General features: G+C 53.8%; 1 protein-coding gene across 1 annotated transcript; it reads right to left on the bottom strand.

The window, feature by feature from the left end:
• Positions 1 to 1,925: 1,925 nt before the first annotated feature.
• GDF6 (growth differentiation factor 6) lies at positions 1,926 to 19,237 on the bottom strand. The gene is made up of 2 exons (XM_066625545.1): positions 18,940 to 19,237; positions 1,926 to 2,761 (listed from the first exon to the last, which is right to left on the bottom strand). Exons 1-2 carry the CDS (start codon positions 19,235 to 19,237, stop codon positions 1,926 to 1,928), a joined length of 1,134 nt encoding a protein of 377 aa, XP_066481642.1.
• Between the last annotated feature and the right edge of the window lie 821 nt (positions 19,238 to 20,058).

Genomic DNA, 20,058 nt, shown 5'->3' with positions numbered 1-20,058 from the left:
CCAAGAAATCTGCATGTGCTGTGTCATACTGGTGCTGATTACAGAGGCACCTGCCACTCTTCCTCTCCTAAAATTTCTGAAGCGTATTAGCTGCCCAGTGGCACCAACCTGACATTAAAAGATGCTTCCAAGCCAATGTCAACTCATTTGATTTGTGCATTCTGGAATACTTGGCTCTTTTCACATGTTTTCATTAGTAGGATGTAAAACCCAACCTAACTGGTAATTACAATCCAGAATCATGCTGTAGCTGTGGGAGGCCAAGTAGTGAGGCCACTTCAGCCTGGTTATCTTAAGAGGGTGGAGCAGGAGACTCTTTGTTTCTATGACAAACCAGTTGGTGTTCTGCTTGCTCTCAACAAACCGCTTCTCTTTAAGGGACTCTAGGGCCGCATTCTTTTTTTAGCTTGAAACATAAGCAGAAGTGACGTTCCCAGCATGTTGCTAGCATGCTTCCAGCATGGTTATTTTAAATACAGCAAAACAGTGTTCCCTCATTGAAATCACCACACGGTGCATGGTTTTCACCATACACTCCATACGCTATGGAGAAAGCCATGTTCCTGACAGGTTCCTGCATTTGTTTTGATAGAAAAGAGGCGAAAGTGATGTAAGCATGGTGGCGGCCACCTTTACCAGCTCGCTTGCAAAAATTCTAGCATGGCTAGCATGCTGGAACCTAAGAATGTGACCTGAGCATGCTGGAAGAGAAAAAGGTAGAGGCTAAAAAAAGAATGCAGTCTAGATTTTCAGATAATTCTGAGAAGGAAACGATTCAGCACTTAAAATGGAAGCAATTTACCACATCTGCTCCTTCAATGTCTTCCCCATGCCACTCCCAGACAGCAGAGTGCCTCTCCTGCCTAATTCAGTGGCACAGCTAGAGGGGGTACAAAGCACTAAGTATTGCAGAGAGACTCACTGCAGCCCGCAAGGAGCCCCTCCAAGCCATTCCAGGCAGTGGGACTGGGAATGGCTCCCAAAGGGGAGGGGCCCCTTGTACACTGTAGTGAGCCTCCTTACAAGATTTAGGTTGCAATCCTAACCCTGAGAGTAAGTCCCATTGAACAAAACAGGACTTACTTCTAAGTAGACCTGGTTAGGATCGTGCCATTTGCACCCCCTCTAGCTGCACCACTGGCCTAATTGCTTTACAGCCCAATCCTATGCATGTCTACTCAGAAGTAAGTCCCATTAGAATCAATGGGGCTTACTCCCAGGAAAGTGTGGATAGGATTGGGCTGTTGGTGATTAACATGGGCTGAGTTTGAAGAAGTGCCCTTCTCTTCCCCCCCCCCTTGGGCCAGGCAAGAAAAAGGGCTCCACTACCTCTTCGAAGATGAAAGCACCTGGACACCCCCCTCCTACAAGGGTCGCCAGCACCTGTGAGTGCTCCTCACGCAGGAGGAAAGGCGGAAAAACAGCCCCTTTGAAAACCAGTGCGCATGCCCTGTTACGTGGAGGGGTGAATGAGATCACACAAGAGTCTCCTGAAAACTGGGGGAAACGGATGCACTCCTGCCCCCTCCAACATCTGAGTGGAAAAGGGCTGCAGCAGACCTCCTTCCTTGGCCAGTCAAGGTCTCTGCAGATGGGAGAGGAGGAGCGAGATAGTCGGGGGACGTCCCCTGACCGGCCCTGCCTCCTGCTCCTTTGTCCAGAGCTCCAGTGCCAGAGGCCCGTCTTCGCAGGCTCCTCCCTCCTGCTGCCAGCTACGGAGCCTCCTCAGGGACAGCTCACTGCCCCCTGCACTCCTCCTCCTCCAGCTGCTCCAGAGCAGAAGCCCCCGCGCCGCCAAAGGATGCGCACCGGTCATCTCCAAGAGGCGCGCGCAGGGAGAAGCCCCAGAGGACCCCCCCCTGGAGGGGGCGCGCATGGCCACCCCGAAGCCTTGAGCGCTCTCTCCAGGCGCACTTCTTCTCCGGCTACCTGCAGCCGCAGGACTCGACCACCATGTCCTCGTACTGCTTGTAGACGACGTTGTTGCCGGCGTCGGTGTAGAGGATGCTGATGGGCGTGAGGCGCGTGGGCACGCAGCAGCTGGGCGGCGTGGCGGCGGGGTCCATGGAGTTCATCAGCGTCTGGATGATGGCGTGGTTGGTGGGCTCCAGGTGCGAGCGCAGCGGGAAGTCGCACGCGCCCTCGCAGTGGTGCGCCTCGTACTCCAGCGGCGCGATGATCCAGTCGTCCCAGCCCAGCTCCTTGAAGTTCACGTGCAGCGCCTTCCTGCTGCAGCGCAGGCGCGCCTTCTTGCCGTGCCGCTTGCCGTGGCGCGCAGTGCGCCTGCGGCGAGGGCGGCCCCCGGAGCGCGCCTCCCAGCCCTGCCGCAGCTCCGCGAAGAGGCTCCTGCGCCGCGAGCGCGTGAAGGCCACCAGCAGCGCCTTCTCCTGCTGCGCGCGCGCGCCGCGCCCCAAGCCCAGGCTGCGCAGGTCCAGCGGCTGCCCCGCCGCCCCGCCCCGAGTGCCCCCCACGGCGCGCAGCTCCAGGCACAGCTCCTGCGCCCTCCTCCAGGGCTGCAGGGCCCGCCACACGTCGAACACCTCCCAGCCGCCGCCCGCCTCCTCCCGCAGCTCCAGCGTCCGCGAGTCCAGCAGGCGGCCCGACAGGCAGGGCGAGAGCTGCAGGTGGGCCAGCCCCAGGCGGCGGCCGGGGGCCTTGCGGAAGAGCCGCAGCTCCGCTCCCACCAGCTCCTCCTTGTCCGACAGCGTGGACACATCGAACAAGTACCGCTGTCTCCTCAGGGCGCTGGGCGAGGGGTCGTCTGCAAGACAAAAGGCGGGACTGCATCAGTTACCGGGCCCAGTGCCTGACCTCTCCACCTCTGCAGGGGAAGAAAGGAAGACCTTGAGAGAGGTGGCCACAGGCCTCGAGCACGCTGCAGCCCCAGCCCACCCACGCTTCCCTGGGAGTGAGACCCACTGAGTCTAGTGGGACTTCCTTCTGAGCACACATGCCTAGGCTTGAGCTCCCAGTGATACTGCAGTCCTATGCCTGTTCACTCAGAAGTTGGTCCCATTTTGTTCAGCAGTTCTTCCTCCAGGGTAAATGTGCATAGGATTCCAGCCTCCAGCTGCAATCTTATCCCTACTTTCCCAGGAGTAAGCTCCTTCAACTATAATGGGAATTCCTTCTGAGTAAACATGCATAGCCTTGGGCTTCCAGTAACACTGCAATCCTATGCCTGTTTACTCAGAAGTTGGTCCCATTTTGTTCAGTAGTTCTTCCTCCAAGGTGAGTGTGCATAGGATTTCAGCCTCAGCCTGGTCCATTTGAACCCATTTCTGCCCAGCCCACAGGTGTACACATTTGGTCCCTGATTCATATATGCAGAAATAGCTTAAACAATTGGGCTTGCATTGGGAAGAAATAGCTTAAACAATTTCTGCTGAACTTTGCATATATGCAACAGGGATAAAATGTGTGCACCTGTGGGCCAGGCAAAAATGGGTTAAATCACTGGGATTTGTTTCCTAATGTGGAAAATACAAAGCCAAACAGGCCAATCCTATCCACACTTTCCTGGGAGTAAGCCCCACTGATTCTAATGGGACTTACTTCTGAGTAGATATGCATAGGATTGGGCTGACATCCTTAGAGGCTAAACAAATTAAGTTATTCATCACTCATCAGTCTAGGGCAGAATGTTTTAATGTTGCTACCTCCCTCCTTACTTGAAAAGTGAGTTTACCTGAAATCACTGACTCTTCCTTCTAAGTAAACAGGAGCGTTCAGCACTCTTAAACTTTCTTTGCATTGTGCTCCAGATCACTTTATGTTTCTCTCAACAATTCAGGGGAGAGGATCCAGGAGGAAAGTTGCAGGAGTATTCAGTTGAAACAAGTTTCCCAGCCTGAACCCTTAGTGATGTCCCCAAAACTTTGCTAAAACAAACTCAAGGCTCCTGAAAGACAGATCCACTCTCTGGCTGTTATCTGTCCTCTTTTTTTTCCTTTGTTTTTCAGAATCCAATTAAGTGTGTGTGAGGGAGGAAGGGGATCCCAGCCAATCTGAGACAAACCTGCATTTCTTTTTTTTGACACATTTTGTGTACAAGGTATACAGGCTGCAAAAAGCAAACCAGATTCCCCCCTTAACTCCTTTCCAATAAAAAGGTTTACAAGCCAGCAAATACAAAAATTCTCCCAGCCTCTGGGATTCCCCCAAGAGCTAGTAAAAAGCCTGTATATATTTCAACAGTAAAAGTGTCACCACAGAACCTGTGCTGGTGAGCCCCACGCTGCAGCTCAAGCTGTGAAAGGGAGGCTGGAATGGCTACAAGCGCCTGGTTATTTATTGATTGCGAAGGTCACTGTACTATTCCTAATCAGTATGTTTTGAAAGTTAAGAGGCCTGGTTGAAAGGTCTTGGGAAGGGGGGGGGGAGAGAAAGGTGATTGATGGGAACCAAGACCTATATATGTCCCAAATTGACATCAACAGGGAATCAAATACATTGCTTCTCACTGGCTTCCTTTACACACACACACACACACAGCTAATCCAGGCCCCTCAAAATGAATTCAGTAATCACTATCACTGGGCTGTGGATTTCATCTCTGTGTATAATTCAGTGGAATCACAGTTTACTTGGAAACATTTTTGAGGCTACAATCCTATCCGTGCTTTCCTGGGAGTAAGTCTCATTGAACACAATGGGGTTTACTTCTGAGTAGACATACATGGGATTAGGCTGTAAATCAAGTAAGTGTGTTTTCTAAATTCTAAATCAATTTAGAATGGAGACTCACAGCCCAATTCTGTGCCTTATTCCTCAAAAGAAAGTCCAATTAAGTTCCATGGTTCTTTCTAGGTAAGGCTCACAAGATTTCAGCCACAGTGATGGTCCATTTCAGTCAGGATGGGGAGATCAGTGGCACCCATGAGTGCTGGAGGATGCTCCTATACTCTTATTGAAGAGATTCCCTTCCAAACATGGAACCCAAAATGGCCAAAGAGAGGTCTTTTGTATGGTGCTCCCAGAAGGAAATCTACCAGTACACTGGGGTCCATTTGTCACACTGAGATTTGGATGACCTGAACATATTCTTTATGATCACCTGCAGTGGACAAGAGGGGCCGTATGCCCCAAATGCCTTGGAAAAATTTCCCTTTGGAATGCACCCACTTTCCTTTGACAAACAAGTTGAGAATCAACTCAGTTGTCTCTGTTGCAAACAAATACTCTATGCTGATGTTTGCATAGTCTGCATGTCAACATAAGATTTGGGCCATACCACCACCACCACCACCCCCAACCAGGAGACTGCTCCTTAGTTAAGGAACTAGGAAACAGCTTCAGCCTTACGTTTGGGCTACCCATGATACTCAGACATCCTTTACAGGAGCATTTTTTTAGAGTGTGCCCCTAGGAGCCCTGGAGCTCCTAGACTCTTTCAGAGGCTCCATGAGAACATCAGAAATGGCTGCCATCTGCCCCAGCCTGGTTTTCTTGTTTGTGGCTCCCCTCCCTCATTCTCCTATTCCAGCTTTTCACATTGGGCTCAGCACTACGCCACTCTTCGCATGTTCTGGAGTTCCCCAAGACTCCATGCATGCACCAGTAGGCATCCCCAAGACTCCTCTTAGAAGTGTTAATGCCTCCAGGGGCTGAAAAGTTTCAGAACCACTGCAGCTTTAGAGAAAAGAATCCCCATCACAACCTGGTTCATTCAGTAACCATCTGGTGTTTCTTTCTCCCCTCCTGCTGTTTCCCCCCCCCCCCATGCAGTAGTTCCTTGAAGCAGGTTAGGCTGAGAGAGAGAGAAAAAGTCACCCAGCCCACTTCATGGGTGAAAAGGGATTTGGAACTTGAAGGGCACAGCTGTTGTTCTCCTAGCCTTTAGCCACACCTCCCATCTGTGACCACACTCTTTCTTTGAAGAAACACATACAGAAAGATTACAGAATGAAGAAGAGCAGCTATTGTATGTGCTGAATAGCACCACTCTGGGAATTAAGTACTGTCCTCCATATTAACATTCTGAGAAAGGGTTTAAAAAAAAACAAAAAAGATCCATAAAACATGTACCTTAAGGCAGTGGTTCCCCACTGGTGGGTCGAAACCTGATTTTTGGTGGGTCACCAAAGGGTAATGGAAAGATCAGATAACAATCGCCCCAAGCCCTGGGCTCTTCAAAAATCAGATACTGTAGCTCTAATTATCCTGCAAAGATCTCAGCTCCTGCAGCTTGCAGGATAGCTGCTAACTGCCTTGCAAGGAGTTGAGCTCCTGCAGTCTGCAAGCATGTGCAAATATATAAACTTTGAGTGTTTTTACTGGTTATTTTTACTTATAAATAAAATATTTCTTTCTAGATCTCCTCAAGAGTCCTTCTCTCATTCTTTGGTTTCTTCACATGTTTTTGGAGTGCAGCCCAGACTCCAAGCATACTTCTGCACCTCGATTTGGATCTCAGAAACTGGAGGTAAAATGAGGTCAGAATTGAACTACTACCGGTTCAGGCTGCAGGAAGAGGGAGAAAACACATGGAACCAAATGCTAGCAGTGGGCTTCCAATTTATCATGAAATTTATGTCACACCTATGTTCAGTCTTAGGCAGACAAACGTGTGAATGCCTCTCTGACAGGGATGTGTGGTGTGTGTGGAGGCAGAGCCTCCCCACTGGAGTCCTTTGAAAAACGAAGCCACCTCTGAGGAGGTGGGTAGAGAGGCAGATGGGGCAGAGTCTCCCCACCGGAATCCTTCGAAAAGGGCAGCCAGAGGCGGTGGAAGGGGAGGCAGAGCCTCCCCACCAGAGTCCTTCAAAAAGTGCTACCACCTGTGGCACTCTGTGCTTGGGTTGTGGGTGCCTCACGCGGCAGCAGGGTGGTGCTTTTCAAAGGACTCTGGTGGGAAGGCTCTGCCTCTCCATCCACCACACGTCCCTGTTCTATGAGATCCACCTGCAAATTTGAAGATCTACTGGTGGCAGATTAACAAGGAGGATTCATTTGCACCATTCAGACCCCAGCCTTTTGAGTGTCTTTCGAAGTGTTTGTCAGGCCAGCCAAATGACAGAATTCACGAACTCCTGGAACTCGAGGTGTGATGGTGACGTCGCAGCAAAGCCCACTAGCGTTTTCCAGCCGTGGGTCACCGCGGGGCTCCGTGCGGTCATTTCTTCATGGAAAGACCGTTCAGTCCCCAGTCGTGGTTCTCCATTAATGGTGGTCCCAGATTTCAGCCTGGAACGGCATCCCGCCCGCCTGCCCCTAGAGAGGAAGGGGTGAAACCGGGCACTTCAATGCCGTACGTGGATCTCAGAGGACTGCCCTTGACCTTCCTTACAAGCAAGTAGATGAAGGGCGGCAGCTTGAAGCAGACAGCAGTGGCGTAGCTAGAGGGAGTGCAAAGCGCTAAGTTGTGCCTCACCACAGCTTGTAAGGGCCCCTCCCCTTCGGAGCCATGGGGGGGGGGCAAAACGGAGGCCAATGCTAGTGGCGTAGCTGGAGGGGGTGCAAAGCACCAAGTTGTGCAGGGAGCCTCACCTCAAGCGGCCCCTGCCCTTCGAAGGAGGCATTTTTGCTCCCAATGGCTCCGAAGGAGAGGGGCCGCTTGCACTTCGCGGTGAGGCTCCCTGCTAAACTTAGAGCTTGCTTGGCACGCCCTCTGGCTACGCTACTGGATTGCAGTGCGATCCCTGAAGCAAACGAGGACGTCATTCTCTCTGAAATCGGTTGGGCTTGTTTGTTACTGTGGCTGCAAAGACGTTTACACTCCAATCTTAAGGCGTCTTTACTCAGAAATCAACCCCCCTGGATTCAAGTGGATGGGCTGCAGCCTTAACTCAGCCCAAAGGCCGATCCTGCTAGCAGAGTTTTAGGACCTGGCTCAGCAGGGCTTCATGAATTTCATTCGATGTTTCAAATTCAGCCAGTATCCGTTGGAAAAACCCTACAAGTTTACAGGTAACCAGGGTGAATTCCGCTCCTAGTGCACAGATCGGACCTTACCAAAACAGGCTATGCGTATTTACTAATAAATAAACCCCCACTGTGTTCAATGATATTTCCTCCCTACTAAGAGCCCTTAGAACAGCAGCTTTTAGGCTGCAAACCTATCCACACCTACCTGGAAGTAGGCCCCACTGACTTCAATGAGACTTACTTCTCACTGGCGTTGGCTTAGCCCAATCCTATGCATGTCTACTCAGAAGTCTCATTGAAGTCAATAGGACCTGCTCCCAGGCAGGTGTGGATAGGATTGCAGCCTGTGGAATAGCCCGCAGGTATTATTCTACCCAACTGCGATTACTCACTGAGGCAATGAAGTCGACTTAAATTCCCTCGGCCCTGCTCGACTGCAGGCATCCCTGCCAGCTTTCTTGAGTCTTCCCACCCCAACATTACTAGGTGGGGGCCTGGCCAGTCACAACGTTCTCCGCCCTGAAGACGACTTTAAAATCGAACAAACACCTAGAGTAATTTCGTTGTACCCACAACTCCTTCGTTTGAGGCTTGGTCTATCTCCCCGCCCCCACTCTGGAGCAATTCCCATTGTATTCCCTTCTGGGTGGGGTTAATGCAAGCCCCACCCATCCATTGGCACGCCAAGCCCCTAGCCCTCAAGCTTCTGCAGTGGGCTGCTTTCGCTCCCTTCCGCCTCCTTTGCGGAGCTCCAAGAGCCCGAACACAGCCGGGCCGCTCTTTCAAGCCTCGGCTAAGCAGCAGCACAACCCGGAGAGGGTCCTCCTGGGGCCAGGCTGCGAACCAGGAGGACGGGGGCCTGCACAGTCACAGGACGGACAGGTCTTGCGGGGGGGGGGGGCTGCCTGGAGGCGGAGATTCTGCAGGCTGCAAGGAGAGCCAGGCGGCCCTTGCGCCCTGTATGGCATTTCGCCTCCAGGAGGTTTTATGGCACGACCCACCCGACCAGATCTGAAGACGCGGAACTCCAGAGCAGTGATGTAGCGGGAAGGGGTGCAAGACACTAAGTCTTGCAGGGAGCCCCACCTGTGGCGTGCAAAGGGTCCCTCCCCGCCCCTTCCCTTCGGAGCCATGGTGGGGAGAGGGGCTGCTTGCACGCTGCGGTGAGGCTCCCTGCAACACTTAGTACTTTGCACCCCCTCTAGCTATGCCGGTGCAGAAAATGATTGGCCACCCCCTGAGCCTGGCAAGAAGATCGCTTCCCGTTGGAGTGGAAAGGGATCCCCCTCCCTCCCATCAAAGGCAGTGAAAAGGAGGAAGACCCAATCCCCTAGATTTTACGCAGGCCAGGCGAGGCTGTCCCCCTCAGTGGCGTAGGATCCTGGTTCCTTTTCCAGGATCCCCCTCCCCCAAACAACTACAAGAGGAGTCATGGGCCAGTCCCGGTCTGCAAAGCAAACGCTGTGGGCCACTGGCGGGGTCCGGACCCACATAGCCGAGCCCGGGTCTTGCGCCTGTTGACCCGGAGTTCCACTGCCTTTTGCCCGGAATGGCTCCGAAAGGGGGGAGCCTTGCTTGCACGGAGCATTTAGGCGCCTGCAAAACTTAGCGCTTTGCACTCCCTCTGGCTCCGCCACCGCGAAACGTCCCATTTCGAAAGCTTTGGAGAATTAACAGTCTCAGAGTCCAAGCCTGTCTAGTCCTAGTGCATGTCTACTCAGAAGTAAGTCCCATTATAGTCAATAGGGCTAGGACTGGAGCCTCAGCCCATTCTCTCTCGCCAGCAAAGTGATCTAACAGCAGGAGCTGGATTCCCCTCCCCAGGCAAACTGCGCTTGGAAGCACGAGGCCTTGCTTCCGAGTAACCATATGGGATCGATCCACTCCGGAGAATCTCCCCTGACTTCTTTTCCAGCCGCCTGCACTGGCTCGACTTGGGCAGAAGCGCCTTCAGAGTCCCGCTGGACCGTCCTCCGCTTCTTGGAGCCAGGGCTTACAACAAGGCGAGAAGGCTTTGGACGTGAAGTAGCTGTGCCTTCGGGGAACTGTTAAGTCACACACACACCCATTGACGCCCGTTCAGTTGAACGTCTGAATGGTGTGTGTGTGGGGGGGGGGGGGTTACAATCCCTATAGCGCTCTCTCCACACACAGGAGCAAGAGGTTCCCTCCTACTTGTCAGCTTGGAGGCGACTGTAATACACCAATCAACGAAATACTCCCTAGGTCGCTCCTTTATGCTGTTCACTAGTGTACAACGGCTAGTATTATAATGCCGTTGTACAAATCTATGGTAAGGCCACACCTGGAGTATTGTGTCCAGTTCTGGTCGCCGCATCTCAAAAAAGACATAGTGGAAATGGAAAAGGTGCAAAAGAGAGCGACTAAGATGATTACGGGGCTGGGGCACCTTCCTTATGAGGAAAGGCTACGGCGTTTGGGCCTCTTCAGCCTAGAAAAGAGACGCCTGAGGGGGGACATGACTGAGACATACAAAATTATGCAGGGAATGGACAGAGTAAATAGGGAGATGCTCTTTACACTCTCACAAAATACCAGAACCAGGGGACATCCACTAAAACTGACTGTTGGGCGGGTTAGGACAGACAAAAGAAAATATTTCTTTACTCAGCGTGTGGTCGGTCTGTGGAACTCCTTGCCACAGGATGTGGTGCTGGCGTCTAGCCTAGACGCCTTTAAAGGGGGATTGGACAAGTTTCTGGAGGAAAAATCCATTACGGGGTACAAGCCATGATGTGTATGTGCAACCTCCTGATTTTAGAAATGGGTTATGTCAGAATGCCAGATGCAAGGGAGGGCACCAGGATGAGGTCTCTTGTTATCTGGTGTGCTCCCTGGGGCATTTGGTGGGCCGCTGTGAGATACAGGAAGCTGGACTAGATGGGCCTATGGCCTGATCCAGTGGGGCTGTTCTTATGTTCTTATGTTCACGCAGGCTGAATCCGTCGTGAGAACAGGGTTTTATCCCAGTTGCTCCCGGGGAAACGATGTAGGCTGTTCCGAGGAAGGGCCAGCGAAAAAAAGGACTTGGGGAGCTTAAGAACACCGAGTATTTTCAGAATCAGAAGGGTGTTAGTGGCGCTAGAGCGTCGGAGCAGGGGATGTGCGTTCAGACGAAATTCACTGGGTAATAACCCCGCACTGGAGCCCACAGAAGGCAGAAGAAGGGGGATCATCAATGGGATAAGCTACACTCGGAGGGGGAGCCTGCCTGTTCCAGCAAACACAACAAGGAGCTCTGTGGCGTTTTAAAGACGACTTATTTGTTTTGTGGACTACAGTCCACTTCAGCAGAGGCATGAAGTGAAATCCAGCAGGCAGACTTGTATATATACAAGTGCACGTGTGCATACACACAAACTCGGGCATAAAAAACTGAACACAACCAAACGGAGTATGCAGGAGGAAATGAAACCAGGCTTACCTCCGAACGAGTCTCAAAAGATACAGCCAGCCCTAGCTACCAGTGGTGCTGAACTCTTAGCAGTGCCATCCAGGTAGTGCCATTAGAAGCCGGTCTCTCCAAACCCCCTCCTGCGATAGGGTCAGGTCTGGTTCTAAATGCCAGTTTAAACCCCTTCTTCATCCCAAAGCAGTCCACCGAGGCCCAACGCGGTGATCTACAGTCCAAGCCTCTGCCTGTTTTGCTCGGAAGTAAATCACACCCGTATCTATGGATCGCAGTCCAAGACACGCCAGCTTGGCCCACTTCCTCAAGAGTAAGCAGCCCCCATGGGCGCAGGGGCCACAGGGCGGGGCATCGGAGCGGGCAATCCCGTTTTCACTGCGGATTAAGAGCCCAATCCTGTGCATGTCTACTCAGAAGTAAATCCTATTATAGCCAATGAGGCTTACTCCGAGATAAGTATGGCTAGGATTGAGCCTAAGACTGCAATCCTATGCCTGTCTACTCAGAAGTAAGTTGCATTATAGTCCATAGGGCTTACGGCCAGATAAGTGTGCACAGGATCCACAGTTCCCTGGGAGTAAGCCCTATAGACTACAATGGGACTTACTTCCGAGTAGACACGCATAAGACTGGACTCTGATATCACATCGAGCAAGGAGCGCTGCTCAGGCTCGCAGAGGGACGAGGTGCCCGCTTGTCTCAGCTGCCTTCGGAAGCCAGCCAGCCCGCCGCGAGTCCCAACCGACCGACACCGTCCAGGCCCCTGCACTTACCACTGCCCAGAGAGCCAGCCGCCCAAACACAGCCCTCCCCACCATGATTCTCCCGTCCTTTTTCTCTGCTTCTCCCACCCCCAGACATAGGCTGCAGTTCTGTACACACTTAGGCGTGTACACACGCGTAGGGCTGCACTGTTTAACAGCTTCCAAACTTTAAGTCCGTTGTGACATGAAAATGAGGACTTAGGCTGGATGCAGACGACAAACCAGACAGTTTGCATACAACGTTGGTATCATCAAGAGCCAATGCTCTCCTTGCCCTGCTCCAGTTTTGTCCTGTCTGAGATCTGGGGGGAGGGGGGGTAGCCTTGGACGAAGCCTTTTTATCAGGGGCTCCCTCCAAGGCCACCCAACCATTCCAGAGCGGCGAATTCCCTCCGTCCCCGTGAAAATACTTCCCTGCTGCTTGTTTTTCCTTCGCCAACCACAACCCCATCCGGGGAGCCGGGTTGAGCAAACCCCCCAAGGCAGCCGCCGCCTGCCCTCGAGGAATAGAATCTGCAAGAGGGACCCCTGTTCCACCGCCACCTTTTTGCACTGCAGATAGACACCCCCCCCCAATAACAACAGCCCTCTGCCCACCCCTAAGGTCCGTTTATTAAAAACTAGAAGAGGCACAGCGAAGCCGTCTGAACGTGCCACAAGTCTGAACACGGGTTTCCTTTCCTCCGTTTCGACAGAAAAGTCCACCACCGGATGAGCTTTCTCCTCTTCCAGGTAGAGCCTTCACACTCAGGACTCTCACAGCCCCAACCTATGCATGTCTACTCAGAAGTAAGTCCCACTATAGATAATGGGGCCTACTCCCAGGTGAGTGCGGAGAGGATTGCAGCCTCAATGCCTTCATCCCCACGCCAACGTCGAAAGTAGCAGGTGGGGTTGTTTCTACACGCGACTGTCATTTCACACATACTTCCTGGGCAGGCACTTCCATTCTGCTCCAAGGGACTTACTTCCGAGTAAACAAGCATAAGGAAGGCTCATAAACCTGCTATTCCGAACGTAGCATTATATTGACCACAGCAACACCTAAATAAACACGATTCACACCAGCGCAATTCAAAAGGAGAGAGACACGTGTAGCGTAGGATGAGTTTAATATAAAGTCCATTTCTTTTGGGTTTTGAATTTCGAATTTAAACATCTTATATCTAAAGAGTGGGGCTGTCAAAGAGGAGCCTTTTTTTTGCTCCCCAAGCTGATTCTCAACCCCGATTCTTGGGGGAAATGATTTCAAAATCAGAAGATCTTAAATATTTAGGATCTTAAGCCTTTCAAAGCGATCCTAACAAACTTGCGATGTGACTGGCAGATGACTTCTGAGCTCCTCTGTATTCCACGAGATTCGTATTCAAGGAAGATTCTGATGAACACCCTTCCAGCTGTTATCACGTGTCGGGTGGCACAATCCGGGTCTGCCACCCCCCACTTACTAGGAAGTAAGTTTCACGGTACTCAGTGGTACTTGATAAATCATGCTGTGGTCATCACGTTTCTTGGGACCAAGTTGGATGGAGATTATTGCGGCTGCGATCCAGCGCGTGCTTACCTGGGAGTAATCCCCGCTGAACACACTGCGACTTACTTCCAAGTAAAGCTGCCTAGGATGGCGCGTCTTCTTGCAAGCCCTCCCGTCGAGGATGGCGTGGTAGACACGCGTGAACTTCGGGGGGAAGGGGACAGGCGTTTCCCGATGGTTGGGGGCATTGTGGATGAGGAGTCCACGTTGACTACCTCCCTCCGCTTGCAAAGCCCAGGCAGCCTGAGAAACGAGGACATGGACGACTTCGAGGAGGAGGAGGAGGAATTCGGAAGACAAACTCATCCGAGGCCATTTCAAAGGGTGCAGTCCCCATCCCCTGGGAACTTCTTGCCCCCTTCCAGCCTTTCTAAAAAGGGGGCCTTAAAAGGTGTTTTGTGTTTCTTTATTCGTTCTGCCTTTGCCCCTACTGGCCTGCTTTCCTGGAGAGCTTCTGTGCTGGGGGGGGGGGGGGGAGGGAGAGGAGAGAGAAAAGAGAGGCCGAGGCCAGCGAGCGAGCACAATCTGCCAACAGTAATTTTCCTACATCCAGCGGGGTCCTGTCTGATCTCGCCACCATCACTGGGAGGGGTGGCAGTGGGTGATAAGTGCCGAGGGTAAAGCCAACGAGTCCCCCCCCCATCTTTTTCCAAACAAACGCTTTTTCCACCCAAGAAAAGCCACAAATAATGACAGTGCTTTGATCTCATTATTAAGTTGTCCTAAAAAGATCATCACCCCAGAAACCAAATTTGGGGTGGCTCCTTCACCAGTCCGACCGCCCTTCTTCTCCCAGTACTGAACGTTCACTGGTGGGCTGAAAATCTCACCGATTTAAACGGAGGGCACTTTTTCCCTTCTGAAATGGCAGCTTAAATCTCTGGCTTCGGAGCGTCTTCCTGGGAAATGAGGTCTGGGCGTGTTCCCGAGCTCCCATTCCCCTCCTTCGCTGGGGTTTCGAATGACCTGATTCGTGGGGGGCGTGGGAGCAAGAAAAAGTAGGATGGTGTCTTCTCTTCCTTCAAGAGCTCCTTTTAGTACTTCTTAAGACTTTCCTAACCAATTCTTAAAGGGAGAAACCCCCAAGTTTGCATTCCTTTCCCAATTTCGGGGGGGGGGAGGTAGAGATAAGGAAACCACCGATTTCCAACGAGTAGGAATGACCCCACCACACCCGGTGCTCAGCTTTCCCTTCTGCTCACCTGAAATTGACAAGGTCTCCGCAAGTAGGAAGGGTAAGGAGGAGGGCTCGCCTGAAATTGACAAGATCTCCACAAGCAGGAGAGCGGAAGAGAGAATTTGGAGACAAGTCAATAGAAGTCTCCATCCGAATGCGTTGAGTGACTTGATATTGTCTACAAGTCAATGGAGAGAAACCTCTCTGGGCTGCTGCTGCTGCTGCCACAGTCCAAATCCAAACCCATCTCACCCATTAATGGGGGGAGGGGAGGGGAGGGGGCCAAGTCGCTCCCAGCGAGGTGGGCCCTGGTTTTCCTTTGGCCAGAAAGGACCCTGCCACTTTAGAGGAGCGGAAGTTCTCTTGAAGTTCCCCTGGCCAGGAGCGATTGGCTGGCTCCCCGCCCCCTTCATTATGGGAGACTAGACAATATTTGATGTGTTATGACATGAACACTCAATTAGATCGCTGAGCTGAACTGCTCCAATCAGTGGCTCGATGCTCAGCAACCCTCAGAAGGTCCAGCACGAGGTCACAGCTCGTGACACATCAAATCAAAATCAGTGAGAGGAAAAAGGAAGGCTTTCCCCTTCATCAGCCCAGGGCTCCTGGGCGCAGGGCCCTCCCCCCTACTCCACCACCCCACCCCCTTCCCAGCTAGGTCCCCAGGAAAGGAGATCAGCCTAGGACCCGCTCCCGCTTTAGAACCACATTTACTCCTCACTGATCTACAAGGGGGTGTCTTCGTTCCTTTCTTAAGAGACGCATTTAAACTAGAAGCGTGTTGCCGTCCAAGCAGGCAGTCTCAAGGAGAAGCGAACACGAAGCGGGGCTCGTTTTCTGGCTGAGAAGGTGAAGAATTTACTTGGGGAGAGAAGAGTTTTCATCCGGCGCTTTTCAAATCTACCTGATAGGAAGAACGGATGGGGAGAAAGGAAACCTCTCTAGAGGCTTTCTGGTCGCATCTACTACCAGCTGTAATCACATCGCCCCTGTTAGTTGTCCTTTGAAGGATCGTACCAAGCAATAGCATAGCTAGAGGGGGTGCAAAGTACTAAGTTTTGTAGGGAGCCTCAGGACAGCAGCGTGCAAGCAGGCCCTCCCCGTCAAGCCATTCCAGGCCTATGTCTCCGTTTTGATCTCCCACCCGGAATGGCTCCGAAGGGGAGGGGCCGCTTGCACTCTGCGGTGAGGCTGCCTGCAAAACTTAGTGCTTTGCACCCCCCCCCTCTAGCTACGCTACTGGTACCAAAGCCACCAGCTAACTTTTCGCTCCACTTGGTGGAGTGGCGCCGCTCCACCAGCACCAATCACTAGTTATGATCGAGAAAAGGAGGGACACGCGCGTCTAATCAGCCCCAGGAAGAACAGAAGACGATTCCACCCTTCGTCGCTTTCCTAGTGCAAACGGTTCCTGGTCTCTCGGCAGTCTGAAGGCCAAATGGGATGGTTAGAACACCCGTTGGTGTTTTTTTCGCAGTACCAAGAGAAAACCACTGTTAACTTGGGGGGGGGGGGCGCGTTCTGGACTAGAAACAAGGTGAAAAGCGATGCGGTTAGGGTAGCCTACGTCTAGCGTACGGTGGGGACAAGTAGCCAGGACCGCGGGGTCCATGAATGTACATGTATGTACCCCGGGGTCCATGCTGCAATGTAGTCTCCGCAAAGAAACGCACTGTAGAAGCAGGAAAAAAATGACTGGAAGTCATTCATGCCTTGTCTTAGGAGAAGAAGCAGTGGCGTAGCTAGAGGGGATGCAAAGCACTCAGTGCCCAATCCTAGGCATGTCCACTCAGAAGTCAGTCTCATTATAGCCATGGGGCTTACTCCCAGGTAACTGTGGATAGGATTGGGCTCCAAGTCTTGCAGGGAGCGTCACCTCAGCGTGCAAGGGCCCCTCCCCTTCGGAGTCATTCCAGGTGGGGGGGGAGTAATATGTCTCAATTTTGCTTCCCCCCCGCCTGAAATGGCTCCAAGGGGATGGGGCCCTCGCACGCTGAGGTGAGGCTCCCTGCAAGACTTAGCGTTTTGCACGCCCTCTAGCTACGCCACTAAGAAGAAGTGAGGCTTTTTAAGGTAATGGGTTGTCTCTCAAAGCCCATTCCCCGCCCCCCTCTTTGCAATTCACCAGTCCACAAAACCCTGCGGGTCTTTCTCAAAGAAGTGCCAGACCGTGCAGTGCAGGCAGTGGATTCGACTCTCCCCCCCCCGCACTCCCCCTTTCAACAGCTCCTGAACCAGCCGATCCAGCTGGAAGGGAAGCTGGTTCTTCTCGCTCCAGGCCCCCTGGAAGCAGGACGGGGAGACTTCTGAAGAGGTCGGGAGGGGCTGCGGGGCCAGAGCAGGAGGGGCGGGGGGGGAGAACACCCGAGCCAACAACCCTCCTGGAGAGCCAATTAATTAGCAAATCATTAAGGACTCTCCGCAGCTAAACAACCCAGAGCGGGATCTCTCAAGGATCCTGAGCGATCGCACAGCCAACCCCACCCCCTTCCCCAACCCTAACTGGTCACTATGGGGGGGGGGGGTCAAGAGAATGCAGGCCATCCCCAGATCTCGTGTGGTCGTGGGAAGCCTACACTGCGGTCATATCACAGCCCCGTTGGAGTCAAGTATGGTGGACGAGGGCTGGCAACCGTGGGAAAATCCCTAAGGGTTGAAAGCCCCGCCGTGCACGGTTACTCGGGTGTAAGCGTGTCCCACGACAGCTGAGAGGGAGGCATGCCTCGCGGGGATGACCCCGCCAGCATCATTTTCCGAACGATCATTCTGTCTTATGTAATTCGAACTCAAGACATTAAAGGGGAGGAGGGTGGCATTCAAGACCCGGGACATGGCCGGGACACATCTATGCGCTTCTGGTTGGGAATGAACGCCCGCCTGCCTGTCTGCCAACCCCCACCGAAGTGGACCCGTAGGTTGGCTGGGAGAACCCCCCCTCCCTGTACCGCCTTTGTTCCCAACAGCACCGGGCCCTGGCAGAGGGAGGACAAAAGCAGGTCCGAACTGCCCCAAAGAGGAGCTGGAGCTGGTTTCCCACAAGCGAGCCCGGGCCGTTTACACTCCCATCCGCAGAGCCTGCCTTTCCTCCGAACGCCGCAGTCCTACTGGGGGCCTAGAGCCCAATCCCATGCCTGGTCTACTCAGAAGTCAGTCCCATTCTAGTCCATGAGGCTTACTCCCAGGAAAGTGTGGATAGGATGGCAGCCTGAGAACCCAAACCTAGGCACGTCTACTCAGAAGTCAGGCCCATTCTTGTCAATGGGGCTTACCTCCCAGGAAAGTGTGGGTAGGATGGCCTCAAGATATCAGCAGAGACGGTTCCTAATAGATCTCCCTCGCCTAGAAAACGGGGCAGAACTCGCGGCTGATTCGGGAGGAGAAGCAACCTTCGGGCCGCCTCGGGAGGCCGAGATGGAGCTGCAAGTTTGCCTTTCAGCCCCAGTGTTGGGGGGTGGGGAGCAAGCGGGGCTTGGCTTGAAGCGCCCTGAAGCCTTCTCTGCTGCTGCTGCTCCTGGTCTCCTTCACAACCACAGTCGAGACTCACGTCTAAATTTTTCACCGGCGCAGTCCGGGAAGTCCGCTGGTGCCCCACCACTCCTCGGAACAGGAGCCCGACCGATAAGCCAAGCCAGTCTCGCCGCGTTCCATCGGCCTCAAATCACAAGCCTACACTGACATGGGAGTAAACCCCACTGACTACAATACGACTTACTTCTGAGTAGACAGGAAGAGGAGTGGGTTGTTAGAGCCCAAGCCTCGGCATGTCTACTCAGAAGTAAGCCTCCTTATAGTCAATGGGGCTTACTCCCGGGTAAGTGTGGATAGGATTGCAACCTTACTCCGAAACAGGTCCCTAGAAAGTGCGCCCAAGGGAGCGCCCGGGAAGTCTCCTTTCCCGATGGACGTCTCTGGAGGATGCTGGTGGCGGGAGAGCGATGGGGCGGGGGAAGGACAGGGGCCGCCTTGGGGAGCGGTGTCAGTGGGGCTGGAGTAGGGAAGGGGCGATTGGGGCTGCGGACCCTCGAGGGAGCAGATTTAGGGGGGGCTGAGAGCCCCAACCTATGCATGTCTGCTCAGAAGTAAGCCCCAGTGTAGTCAATGGGGCTTACTCCCAGGTAAGCATGGGCAGGATTGGGCCCGGATCCGGCCGGGGGAAGGTGCTTACCTCGGCCCCGGTCCACGAAGCTGGTGATGGTGTTGGCGGCCTTGGAGGACTGGAAGGCGCTGGCGTTGATGCCCAGCCGCTCGGCCACGGAGTAGGTCCGGTAGAGGGAGAGCATGTACTCGTGGGGCTCTGCGCGCGGCGGGCCCCCCTTCGGGGATCGGGGCCCCCTGCCCTCGCGGCGGCCCCGCGTGCCCTGCGCGGCTCCGGGGATGCTGGCCTGCAGGGAGCCCGGCAGCTGCCCCCCGAAGAGGCAGCAGGCGAGGAACCCGGCGCAGAGCAGCGCCCGGGCCGCATTCATAGCGAGCGAGCAGCAGCAGCCCGAGCTCGGCGCGCACGGCCGGCCAGCTCCCCTCGGGTCGTCTGCCGAGCCGAGCGGCGCCCCCCGCGCCAGAGGCCACAGCCCGGCCCGGGACCGCCCCCGGCACGCCCCTCCCCGCCCCCTCCCGCCCGCTCGCAGCCTGCGGGAAAGGGGGCAGGAGCCGCTTCTCACGCAGGGAGCGGCAGGACAAGAGTCCGCTGGAGCATGTGCAGAGAGCGTCGCCCACCCAGTCACTTCCAGGCGTGCAGACATGCAACCCAGGGGACAGCTGGGCAGAAGAAAAGACTCCCATCTGGAAGGCTCCCCCACTAGAGTTCAGTGGGGCTGGACGGGGAGGGGGGTTGATTGCTGCTACTCCAGGGCAGGGAGGTGGGGGGGCAGGTGAGGCAGAGCCTCCTCGCAGGAGTCCTTCATAAAGCAAGCACCCACAAGTGTGGGTGCTTGGCCGCTTCACAGGGCAGTGGCGCTTTTCAAAGGACTCAGGTTGGGTAGGCTCTGCCTCACCTGCCCCCCTGCTCCAGGGAAGGTACTCTGCTCATGCCTTGGTGAGCTTTGGCTCCAGTTCATTCCTCCTGGCGTGGGTGAAGGTTAGCAGGGTTCAGGAAGGGGGGGTGGCAGCTGGTGTTCCTTCTCTGGGCATGCAGCTGAGTCCAAAACCTGATTAGAAACTGAACTTGAAAGAAGCGCATTTCGCAGGCCAGAATTTCTGGAAGTGAACCAGGGGAACAGGCCAGCCAAGATGAGCTCTTTCCTACTCCTAACACTCAACTTCCAAACCAAAGAAGAGCCCATGGAAGGAG

Source organism: Tiliqua scincoides, chromosome 4 (assembly GCF_035046505.1).
Source record: "Tiliqua scincoides isolate rTilSci1 chromosome 4, rTilSci1.hap2, whole genome shotgun sequence".
Classification (NCBI taxonomy): domain Eukaryota; kingdom Metazoa; phylum Chordata; class Lepidosauria; order Squamata; family Scincidae; genus Tiliqua; species Tiliqua scincoides.
This window is presented reverse-complemented; position numbering and strand designations above follow the sequence as displayed.